At 45.2% G+C, this 13,072-nt stretch overlaps 1 protein-coding gene across 1 annotated transcript; it reads left to right on the forward strand.

Moving 5' to 3' along the window:
* On the forward strand, positions 1 to 7,062 carry LOC309676384 (uncharacterized protein; the record flags this gene model as incomplete). The annotated part of the gene is made up of 3 exons (XM_082488922.1): positions 1 to 925; positions 2,699 to 2,718; positions 6,178 to 7,062. The coding sequence occupies 3 exons, from the start codon at positions 1 to 3 to the stop codon at positions 7,060 to 7,062; spliced, it is 1,830 nt and encodes a 609-aa protein (XP_082345048.1).
* Between the last annotated feature and the right edge of the window lie 6,010 nt (positions 7,063 to 13,072).

Below are 13,072 nucleotides of genomic sequence, written 5' to 3' on the forward strand. Positions count from 1 at the left end.
ATGACAAAGCAAGAGAGGAAAAATAAAACAGTTGTTACAGAGTTCATCCTCCTGGGATTTGGGAATGGCTCTGAACTGGATTCTCTTCTCTTCCTGATGTTTCTGTCAATCTACGTCGTGACCATAACTGGAAACATCTTCATCGTTGTGCTGACGGTAGCTAATCAGCACCTTCACACCCCAATGTACTTCTTCCTGGGCAATTTGGCCTGCTTGGAAATCTGCTACAGCTCAAATATCTTGCCGAGGATGTTGCTTAGCTATCTGGGTGGAGACAGAAGTATTTCAGTCAAAGGATGTTTTACACAGTACTATTTCTTTGGTTGCTTGGCAGCTGCTGAGTGCTATCTCCTCGCCGTGATGTCCTACGACAGGTACCTAGCGGTGTGCAAACCCCTGCACTACCCATCCTGTATGAACAGCAAGCTCTGCCTCCAGCTGAGTGCTGCATCTTGGATAAGTGGCTTTCTATCTAATTCTATACTAACATTCCTCATCTCAAATTTAGATTTCTGTGGGCCTAATGAAATTGAACATTTTTTCTGTGACTCATTCCCAATGATAAAACTCTCCTGTAACGACCCTCACGTGACGGGACTCGTCACTTCTGTTGTGGCGGGTGTGTGCTCACTGCCTCCATTTCTGTTGACCTTCTCGTCCTACCTCTACATCATTATCACGGTCATGAGGATTCCTTCTGCCACTGGAAGGAAAAAGGCCTTTTCCACTTGCTCCTCACATCTTATTGTGGTGATTGTTTTTTACTGGTCAATATTAACTGTCTACGTGCTTCCGCATCACGATACCCAAACATCTCTGAACAAAGTCATCTCTGTTTTTTATACCATTCTCACTCCCTTGGTCAATCCTCTCATCTACAGCCTGAGAAACAAGGAAGTAAAGGAAGCTCTGCGAAAACAGAGAAGTAGATTTCTGGCTTCCAGAGGGTTGCCTTCTGTTAAAAAAAAAAGGGGGTCATAATCCTTAATGAGTTACAGGTTCAGACACAACTACATGACATGTCAATACAGTTAGTTTGAATAAAGCTTGGGAATGTATATCTGTGCATCTTAAAAAATAAACAAGCAGAGAAACAAAATAGGTAAATGAACTTGTTATCCGGGGGGGGGGGGGGATGGGGTGGGGGTGGTATGGAGAAAGAACAGGAATATGTAGTGAATACTGTAAAGTAATCAAAATAAATCCATTAATGTCGTTTTATGTGTATTATTACACGATATCTTCTTGTCTGCCTGCTTTGCTTTCTTTTTCCTCACTACAGCCAAAATTTGGTTCAGAATAAGTTGAAACTCAATTTATAGTGCATTGACCATTTCTTTATTAATGTTATGCTCTGGATTACTCACAGTTCTTATATCTATGGTGTAGATGTCTACATCCAAGACAGTTACCTCGATTCCCTTGATCACAAATGAAAAGAGCGAGAAACATTTGCTTCAACGTGGTTACTCCGCTCTAGAAGGGCTCAGTTCGATATGCTCAAGAATTGCCAGCTCGTACAGGAGAACACACAATGTAGACAGACAGTCTAAAATTAATCAAACACTATCTGTATTTGGACTGACAATTAAAGCCTTAAAGTACAAGCAAAACTCTCACAACAACATCGCAACAACTTCCAAAGAGGAACACCCGCTCTGTTGATGTTTGGTGGAGAGGATGGGAAATAAATAGAAAGGACCATCTCCACCAACCTTAAATCAGTTCATTTTGCGTGTGTAGTTTTATTCCCCTTGATAACAATTAGGAAATAGGAAGAGCTGTTTAGAAATCTTCTGTAGGTTGTGGAATTGTGATTGCTTTGTGCGTTCTTATATTTAAGATGGTTTAAAAAATAAAAGAAACAGCGGTTAGCAAAGCTTCACGTTTCACTGAAGTGTCTAGCAGTGCAATGAGCAGTGGAGTAGAGACACTATAGGAAGAGGGGGGCCATCAGCAGTTAGCAGAGCAAGAAATGGCTGGTGGGAAACGTCCCTGGAGTCTGGAGGAGGGAACAGTTGGAGAAGGGATTAGCAAAATAGGAAGGAATAGGTACCACTTGCCACACAAAGCTGGCAAGACAAAGACAGGAAGAGTTTTCTCATGCCTTGGCTAAGTTTAGGCAGTTAATTAGAGCTCCATCTATCTGTCCCGTAGCATATATCTACAATAGGCCAAATTAACCAGGCCCAGAAACGTCTATACTGCTTTATCTACTGCAATGGATATCCATTAGCACTCAGAGGTCTACAATACAAACTCTGCACGTTTTAGTCACCTTGTTTCCCAACATACTCACTAAATGGAAAAGGCATTTCTACATTGTGACTTATCTGCACACTTTGGACCTTTGTGGCTATGATGAATTACACCTTAGAAGTGTCTGTTCCTCTCCTTTGATTATAGAGCAAGGGACTCTACGACAAGCTCAGATGTAGAAATGTAGGACTCAGACCACTTGACAAACGTAGGCCTCCGGTGTCATTTGAGACACTCAGGAGCATCTCAGCTGATCTCCAGCAATGTTCCAGCAGGACAGGTCTCCTGTGGATCTCCATCATATTTGCCAGTCTTGAGCAGATATCTCGGATACTCTAGAGCATTTTGAAAGTCACCTGATCTGTCAACAACAATTAAACGCCTGGATTACAGATGTCCGACCTTAAGTGTGGTGAATCTCTCTTTGAATTGTTACCAGGTTTCCTTTTCTTGCACAAAGTACTTTGTTCAATGTGGGTCTAGGACACTTTTCAAAAATTAGTTCTGGAAACATCACAATGAATTTCTAATTTTTGGAAAAGCTGTAGTACAAGTAGGATCCATTTCACCTGAATTTATCCATTCAACTATAGACTAAGAAGACTTACTGCTGTTACAGGATCAATAATAAAAAAAGATAGATGTCTTCAGGTGATACACCCATCCTCAGAGAAATGTCTAAAACAAGTGGTCTGATTTTGTTTGGGGTTCCTTTATCTCCATCAAGACAGACTTGATTAATAATTCAACAAGGCATCTAGCAAAGGGTGCTTTCCTCCTCCCATTACCTTCAAATGGAGAATCACACTTTGCTGTTTAAACTTTATTTTACATTTAAATTTTAACCTAATTATTGTTGACTTTATTGCTTCTACTCATGTAAGATTAAAAAAAAAAGAAAGTTCACTTTCTTAATTTAAATTGTTCACAGTCTGGTACAATACCAAGGGAGATGGTTTGTCTTCTGAGTATACTTGGTAATGAATCCAGAGAGGGGTTCCTATCTCAGGAAGCAATGCAAGACAGCATGTAGTTTAGAACAGCTGAACCTCACTCTTTCTTGAGGATCCTACAGGAAACTATTCACAGTCCTGAAGTGTTGCCCAAAAGGCAGAAAAAAGGTATCTGAAGTCATGAACGAAAGCATGAACAAACTCTGGATTACTCCTCGTGAAAATTGAGGTATACCCATATTTTGTATACTATTTGATAATGAAAATTGGCAAGAAAAATGCTTATTGGTATAGATGGCTCAAGAAAAAAAAAAGCAATTTAACATTTTTAAAGGGTAGAAGAGAATGCATCTGAGAACTCCGGATGTCTGCAACGTACACCGTGATGTCTGAGTTATATGTTAAGACTTTAATGGAGATATAAGATAACTAAGTACTTCTAGCAATTAGGTTATTTTAGATTAATTCTGAAGAATGAACAAAAACAACATCTGAGAGTTGTTGTTTCTAGTCATAGATTGTAAGGGACAGGTAGATGGGTAGCTGTCTCAGCTGCTGATGTTTGCCATATGGCTGTTTGCAGAAACAGCACAAAAGCTTTTCTTGAGTATTCAGGAAAATATTTCACTTGTGAAAATATGGATTAAAAAAAAAAAAAAAAGAAACAAAGAAGTTGCACAGTTTGGAAAAGGGAGGTGCTACCCACAACAGAGGACAACCAAGCTGTAGAGTACTTCAGTAAACTGAACCACCCAAATCTATGGATGCAGTAGCAGGTGCTGAGGGAAGTGGCTGATGCCATTGCAAGACTGGTATTTGTCATCTTTGACAAACAGGGGTAGGGTCCCAGTGACAGGGGAAAAAAGTGAATGTGCTTATCTTCAAGAAGGCCAAGAAGAAAGATCTGAGGAATGTCAGCCTCACCTCAGCCTTGAGGAAGAATATGGAGCAAATCATGCTGGAAGCCATGTCCAGGAACATGAAGGGCAGGAAAGGATGTGTAACAGCACAGATTTACCAAAAAAACATCATGCATGACCAACCTGACACCTTTCCATGGTGAGATGACTGGCTCAGAGCAGGTGAGAGTAGGGTGGTGGATGTCATTTAATGACTTCAGCAATTCTTGACATAGTAGCCTTGTAGCCAACCTGGAAAAGTCTAAACTGGATCAGAAAATATTACAATGGTCCGGACCATCAGGGCTCTAACAAGCAGTGGTCAACAATCTGAGTCTAACTGATAGCTGGCTAAAAGAGTCATTCTTCATGGGTTGATATTGGGTCTAATGCTGTTTCACGTATTCATCAGTGACTGGGACAATGCGATGGAGAACGTCCTCAGGAGTTTCCGGACGACAGAAATCTGGGGGCAGGGGAAGAGGGCCATACACAGGAACTTCATGAAGTTCAACACAAATGCCAAGTCCTGGCCATGGCACCAAATACACATAGGCATAGATTGAGACTGGCCATCTGAGGAGCAGCTCTGCAGCAAAGGATGTGGGTTTCCTGGTGGATGGCAAACTGGACGAGAGCCCACAGTGTGTCCCTGCATTGGAGGGGAGTAACTGTCTAGCCAGCTGTGTTAGCAAGAGCTAGCCTGCTGGTCAAAGGAGTGCACCCGTTCCCCTCTGCTTGGCACTTGCGAGGCCACCTGTAGAGGAAGGTGTCCCATTTTGACATCCCTCTATAAAAGAAAAAGATTGATAAATAGAAGAGAGTTCAGAAGAGGACCACTAAGATGATCACAGGGAGCACAGGTCAAGGTGGTAACATACTGAAAGGGGTTGTATTCTATAACAATGCAGACTTGTAACTTCACTTTACTGTGAAGGAACGTGGGAAGGTCAACCAGTGCCCATAATCAAAGTGCAGGTTGGAGGATGCCTGAACTGCAAACTGTTGGAGAGGACATTTTCCAGCTCATACTGCTTTCCGCAATGCATGTAGCTGCTTCTTTCTCTGCTAATGAATGGCACTCCCAGATAGTGACACCAATAAAGACAATGGGATTCAGTGAGAAATGCAATCAAGGTTTCTGACTTACCTTTGCAGCTACTGCAAAGACATGTAAACTGAGAAGATAATCCGAATGTTCACCTCAGATACAGTTATCTAATCACAGATATCTAAATACAGACAGGTAGATTGCAGATGGTCTACAAGAGGAAAGTTTCTTACAATACTGAACTCATAAGCAACTGTCCAGTGGCACTAAGTAAAATACAACGATAGCTTAAAAAAATTACAAAATTAGTAAGTCATATTTTAAGATGTGATGATACCAAATAGCAAGATATATATTCGGTCCATCCTTCAAGCTTCAGACCAGCTGTACCAGCAACAGATTCAGATGGTCGTACCGTCAACAATTTTATTCTCCTTTATTTATTTGAAATCTGTAAATACATATAGAGGTGCATGTGTGGAAAAACAAGGGAATTTTTTTTCTAAAAACAGAGCAGAGAACGTAATGAGATTTCAGTTCTGTGGGAAATGAATTCAAATTTGGCATACAGAAAACAAAATAGATGAATTGTTGATGAAACTTTTTTCAGAAAATACCAGTCGAACTGAAATATGAAGTACACATGGCAACATTGCAACATTTGAGCTTAATTAAAAATGAAAACAGACTAAAAGGAAAATCCTAGCTCTTCTGCACTGAAGCTCATTGGGCTTTATTACCTCTTTTTTATCATGTGTTTCTTTTTTTTTTAGTGTGCCTCTCAAAATGTTACTTTCCCAGCTATATTTGATTGCCCCATTTTCTAAATAACGGAAGCCGTTTCAGAGCAGCTTACTATTTTTTCTTCATCTCCATAAAGACTTTTCTTCTCATGTCTTCCTTGTTGGCTTACACAGGCTGTGTTGTTTCTCTTCCACATGGAAGTTGCTGAAGCACCGGGGCTCAGAAACCAGACCTACTTCAGACCTACCAGACCCACCTCGCTGCTCTTCAGGTCTTCCTCTTTGAGGGAATTCTTCTAATGTTCCTCATCACGATGACAGGGAACTTTCTCATCATCATAGTTGCAACCACTGACCCTGCCTTGCACACCCCCATGTACTATTTTCTCAAAAACCTGGCTTTGATTGAAATTTGCTTTACGCTAAATATAGTCCCCAAGATGCTTGCGGATTTGTTGTTGGAGAGAAAGGTCATCTCCTTTTCCGCCTGTGCCCTGCAACTTTACTTTGTCATATTCTTCATCACTTCTGAGTGTTTCCTTTTGGGTGCCATGGCATATGACCGATACGTGGCTATATGCCATCCTTTGCACTACAGCGTAACAATGAACAGGAGAGTGTGTCTTCATATGGTCACAGCATGCTGGATCGCTGGTATTCCCCTCTCTGTAGGACTCACTGGTTGGCTATTTAGCTACCCCTTTTGTGGCTCAAAGGAGATTGAACATTTCTTTTGTGACATCGCTCCTGTTCTGGATCTGGTCTGTTCAGACACGTACTTATTCGAGCTTCTTGTGTTCGTTGCTACTGTTGTAATTGTTTTGATCCCATTTATCTTGATAGCAGCTTCTTACATCCAGATAATCCATACCATCCTCCGAATGCCATCTGCCAAAGGAAGACGCAAAGCTTTTTTCACCTGCCTTGCTCACCTGGTGGTGGTGACACTGTTCTACTGCACAACTGGCGTGATACATTTAAAGCCAAAGTCCAGTCTCTTGGCAAACAGGAGGAAACTGGTGGCTCTTTCTTACACAGTAGTAACTCCTATGCTGAACCCAATCATCTACAGCTTACGAAACAAAGAAGTAAAGCACGCTCTGAGGAAGACTTTTGGGAGAAGACAACTCTTCAGCAAGGTCCCCCTGCCTAGATAGTCTCACTGATTTTCTGAAAATTGTTCACACGTGAAACATTAAAAAAATTTAAAAAAAAATTCATTTCTCAAAGTCTGTAAAGGGTGTGGACATTTTAGCCTTCGTTGGAAACTACTGAGAAATGTAAATAACCTGTATCATGAATAAATGAATATATTTAAAGTAATTATCAAAAATATTACAGAGACTACGGAAGTAAGCCATAAAATCTGTACGTTAACTACAAAATGTTTTAGCTTTTTCCCCCTTCTTCTACACAATGGTTAGCTTTCAAGGATGTCTAAAATAAATCACTGTCATAAGAGCACATGATTCCAGCACACATAAAACTACCTTGTAGCAGTCAGAAAAAAAAAAATTTGTGCGTATTTTCAGAGAAAATACATCAACAGACTGCTGGCATATTGATATCGTTCATCCCATGGTAGTCAGTTCCTCCCACCAGAAAGTAAAAGTGAGAGATTCAGTTGACTGGATATAGGAATGGGATTCTGTTGAAGACTATGATACCTGACTGTAGGTGTCTACACATAAGTCAGCCCTACATGTCCATCAAAGCCAATGACAATGCAACCAACAACTTTTAAGCAACAAACAACTGAGAGCTTGATTTGGCTGCTTGAACAGATGCCTACCGTGGCTGGAAATGTCCTACATCACGTTATATTGGTTCCAACACAAAAAAAAAAAATGTTTGAGTTTCCTGTAAGCCTGTGTTATAGCTGCCAACCCAAACGTAACAGATAACCCTGGGGACTGCAGGCAGCCAAGGATATTCCAAACCACATCTGTATTGCAGCTTAGTCAAGGGATGTGCGCTGTGGTGTACCCAAAAGGCCTCCAGCTGCCATACCAGAAGAGTGTCAGGAAACTAAATCCAGGGTCTGTGGCCCTGTGTCCATTATTTTTCTGGAGAGATGAGCACAATACACCTCTGGCTGTGTGGGAACAGTCAGTGATCCCACCGCATGATGTCACAGAATCACAGAATGGTTGATGTTGTGTGGCGGTGCAACCTCATCCCCCCTCCTGGGCCACGTTGCGATGCTGGGACCAGCCAACATTGTGTTCTTCTCTTGGTTACAAGCACAGTGGTCTGGGATGCTCTGGCACCTTCTTGTCTTGGTTGCGGGTGCAGTGAGTTTGTTGTCCCAGGTACAAGTACAGGGAGTTAGGCACTTCTTAACCCTGCCTGAAACTCCTGCTGCTTGGATTATAGCCCGCTCTGGAAGGTACCAAAATTATCTGGCAATACTGACAAAAGACAATTATCTCAGGCCCTCTAAATAGTGACCCTAAGTGAGACCCTTTGAGCTCTCCTGGATCGCAGTGGGCTGTGCCCAGCATCCTCCCAGAGGTGAGACACCCCTCAGGCAAACCAAAGGGCGAAGTCACACTTCTCCAGGCTCAATTATCGCCCACTGAGGAATGTTAATACCTTTTGAGTATTTACTCTAAACTCGAGAAGAGGGGCGTTTTAACTATAGGGTAGCCTCTCTTTCATCCACCGCTCTACCTGTCTATGTCTTTAAACGGACACATTAGCCTTGACCAGTGCGGGTGTCTATATTTTACTGGGTCCAAATATTTGTGTTTGTCTCTGTGTGCGTGTGAGGAGTCGAACGGGGCACCACTCAGCTCACTGGAGTCCCCCCGTGGTGAAAGGACCCTGGTCCTGGCAGTTAAAGACTTGGGTGGTGTGTGTGCGACTCCTTGGATGGGGTTCGCTTGTATGTTTTTCCGTCTATACATACGTACATACATATACTTTGATTTAGGATGCCCTGTAGCAAGTTAGTGGGAATCTTGTCACTCTCAACTCTGTAATTAAGTCACTGTTGTAATAAGAACATATTATACTGAATCACTTGTTAATCATTAAATTGGTTAATGACTCAGTGCTGCTAAAATTCAACCTTTTTGATTTACCTCCAACAACTAATAAATCTTAAATTGTTGGTAAATCATAACCATGTCAGATATTTTCATCCGTGACAGGTTGGAAGGGACCTCTGAAGGTCATCTTGTCCAACCCCCTTGCTCAGGCAGGGCCACCTAGAAGCAGTTCCCCAGGACCACGTCCAGATGGCTTTCAAACATCTCCAAGGTGATCCCACAGGCTCTCAGAAGTAAGTATTGCTATTTGCAACTCTTTGCAAACCAGTACCGGAAAGAATTACTCAAGAACAGCTCAAAACCACATCACAGAGGTACAACTCTTTTGTGCAGTATGGGAACACAGGTATGAAAGAAAACAGTATTTCAAGATGCAGCAGTGGAGTGACAAAGCATGAGGCACCTCCAGGCAGACTTACCTTACAAAGGACTCCTTGAGAAGGAGGATTTCCCATGGCCGTCAGGCTTCGCCAAGGGAAAAAGCCACCCACTACCAGTGGGAAGGCACTGCAGGGCAGTGAAGGACCCCCACACAGCGCTACAGGCTTGGGGAGGAGTGGCTGGAAAGCTGCCTGGCAGAAAAGGACCTGGGGGTGTTGGTGGACAGCCAGCTGAACATGAGCCAGTGGTGTGCCCAGGTGGCCAAGAAGGTCATCCTGGCCTGAATCAGGAGTAGTGTAGCCAGCAGGGCCAGAGAAATAATTGTCCCACTGTACTCAGCGCTGGTGAGGCCGCACCTTGAGTACTGTGTTCAGTTTTGTGCACCACAGTATAAGAAGGACATTGAGGTGCTGGGGAGGGTCCAGAGAAAGGCAACAAAGCTGGTGAAGGGTCTTGAGAATAAGTCTCATGAGGAGCAGCTGAGGGACTTGTGGTTGTTTAGTCTGAAGAAAAGGACACTGAGGGGAGACCTTATTGCACACTACAACTACCAGAAAGGAGGTTGTAGAGAGGTGGGGGTTGGTCTCTTCTCACAAGTTACAGCCAACAGGACAAGAGGAAACAGCCTCAAGTTGCACCAGGGGAGGAGTAAGTTAAACATTAGGAAAAACTTCTACACTGAAAAGGTTGTCAAAGACTGGAACAGGGAAGGGGTTGACTCGCCATCCTTGGTTGTATTTAAAAGCCATCTAGGTATGGTGCTCAAGGACATGGTTTAGAAGTGGGCTTGGTAGAGTTAGATAACAGTTGGACTTGATGATCTTAAAGGTCTTTTCCAGCCATAACGATTCTACGATTCTATGATTCTGTGACTGCTGCTCGGTGGACACATGAGATGGAAATATGAGTATGTACCCGTTTTCTGTGTCCTTGTCTCTGTGTTGCCTGGGGTCTTTCTGATGAGCCTGGCCTCAGCAGTGTGAGGGAGTGCTAGGAAAAGCCCAAGGCTGGGCAGAAAAAGAAAGCTTGGGAGAACAGAAATCATCTTTTGACGTGGCTACATAGGTAAATAGGTGTCAGGATGTGTTGAGTGGCCAGAACATTGAGCAGGGACATCTGGGGAGAAGTGAGTTTTAGGTATGGAACTGGTAGGGGTTTTCGGGGAGGGAATGGGTTGGAGAAGGAAGAATTTAAATGAAAAGGGTGGAAATTGCGGATACTTCCCACATTTTAAACGGGAAATATAGGTCCTTTCACTTCACCAAATGCTTTTTCCATGTCGTGTGTTTGTCTTCTTTCGGCCTTGAAAAGCAAAAAATGCAAATATCTGCTGTATGATAGGCCCCCTAAGTTGGGGGTTGCCACTCCAGCAAGTGGGAGAAATGTGGGGGAAAGGGGAATGGTGGGAGTTTCCCATGGGGAAGAGGCAGGGCAAGAACTGCAGCTCCAAGGGAAAGGTACGGACAAAGGCTCCAGGAGCAGGCTGGTTCTCCCGAATGCCACAGATGAGCAGAGCATGTGGACACAGCTCCTGAGACAGAACATCACTGAGGTGAGTGAGGGGACCCCAGGAGATCTCTAGTCCCACCTCATCCTCAAAGCAGGGTCAGCTGTTGGGGTCAGACCACATTATTCTGGGCATTATTCTTGAAAACTTCCAAGGGCAGAGGCTGCACAACTTCCCTGCATGACCTGCTCCACTGCTTGACTGTCTTCAGGGTGAAAAAGTTGGCCCTTCTATGCCATCTGCACTTTCTGCAGCAGCCCAGATCTTGGATGTAGGTAGACATGGCTCAAACGTGAGAGGTCCCTTTCTCTGACAGTACACACCTCAGTATCCCCATGGGATGAGGTACAGACTCTCACTGCACGGGCAGCAAGTTCCCCATGAGCTGGGGTAGATAGTGCCTCTACCAAGCCCTCGTTGGGGGCTTGGCTGACCTCCTTGGGCGATCAAGGTGAAGCATTTGTGAGATGGAGTGTTGCTGTTGCTTGCCCCAGTGCCCTAGCAGGTCCTGCACACCAAGGTGTCTCAGGCAGGTAGGACCAGGGGACAGAGCTGTGGCTTGTGATAGGCCTGACTTTGTCCCCAGGACAAAGTCTGGTTGTGACCCCACTGCCTGGACACCAGCAGTCAAGTCCATCAATAAAATCCAACGAGATGCCTGAAGCAGAGAGGTGCAGTGAGGCAGGAACATCTTGATAGGGTCGGCAACTCTTGGGGACCGTCACCCCAGGACACGAGAAGAGGAAAGGGCTGAGCCACCCCACACCAGAGCTGGGGGTGCAGGCAGAGCCCCCTGGGGAACACCCTGCAGGCTGTAGAGGTGGCATGACAATAAGTAGATGGAAGAACACGATGGGCGGAGCAGAGTGGCGCAGCGGAAGCGTGCTGGGCCCATAACCCAGAGGTCGATGGATCGAAACCATCCTCTGCTAATTACGTTTTATTTATTGTTGCCTCAGGATGCCGCGGGCTGTTTGGGCGCGGGGCGGGAACCGCAAAAGAAAGGGGCCGGTTAGCTCAGTCGGTTAGAGCGTGGTGCTAATAACGCCAAGGTCGCGGGTTCGATCCCCGTACGGGCCACAGATGCTTTTTGCTTTGTTGTTTTTTTTTTTTTTTTTCCCTCCTCCTCCTCCCGTTTTAGTCTCGCGCAGCGATGGCGCAGGGACCCGCAGGGCCCAGAAAAGAAACTAACCAGGGAATAGGCGGCGAAAAAAAAATTTTGCACCCGCACTAGCAGAGGATGGTTTCGATCCATCGACCTCTGGGTTATGGGCCCAGCACGCTTCCGCTGCGCCACTCTGCTGCTTACCAGGTTACCCTCCCACTGCCCTAGTAGAGGGATGGGTGGGTGCCCGCCTCACCTGGCTTTGGAGAGGCTTCTCGAGGGGTCCTGCCTGCACCCCGGCACTGGGGCATGGTCCCCTGGGAGAGCATCGCCCCTAAATCTCTCCCCGCCCCTCTTCTTGCAAGGTTGTCCTTCGTATTGGAGGACGAACCCCCCCACGCACACACACTACGGCCAACAGCGCCCATTTAAACGGCGAAAGAAATAGCGTTGTAGGGGAAGCCAGCGCCCGGTCAGGGTGCAATACCCACGCCCTCGTTAAGGTTTAAGCACCCTCACAGCGTCGCAGATGGGATGAAGCAGAACGCACGAAATATTTCGTCACCGTCATTGCGCCGTCATGGCTTGCTGCGCCGGAGGGGAGACCGAGGTCGCGGCTCGCCTGGGAGCTCAGCGGTCCTCACGCCAGCTGGCCTCATGGGGACAGGTTCCCCTTGCCCCACGTTCTCTCTCTCCCTCTTTTTTTTTTTATTTTTGCCCGTAACAACTGTTTGTCATTAGAGCCAACGTATGCCATGAGCTACAGCCGCTGCTCCTACTTCCTTGTGCCCATGAGCCTGTACTGGCATCCTTTGTGCAACGCCTGTAGGATGCTCTGTTAGATGCTGTCAAATCCGGCCAAGGCTGCTGTGGCTCCACGTCCCCAGCTTCAGCCAGCAGTGAGGCTGAGTGAGAGTCCCCAGGGGGTGCACCCTCCCCCCCCCAAAATTGGTAGGCAGGTAGATAGATGACACCCTTATCCCTCTATTTTCCCACATTTGTGGATCCCCGAACCACCTTGATCCCTATTTTTCCCCAGCTTTGCTTCCTCCTCCCAAAAAAACCCATATGCCATCTTGTACAATCCCAAAATGCTCTTCCCCTGCACCCCTAGGCGGTCA

This window comes from Vanellus vanellus (assembly GCF_965231255.1).
Source record: "Vanellus vanellus genome assembly, chromosome: 11".
Classification (NCBI taxonomy): domain Eukaryota; kingdom Metazoa; phylum Chordata; class Aves; order Charadriiformes; family Charadriidae; genus Vanellus; species Vanellus vanellus.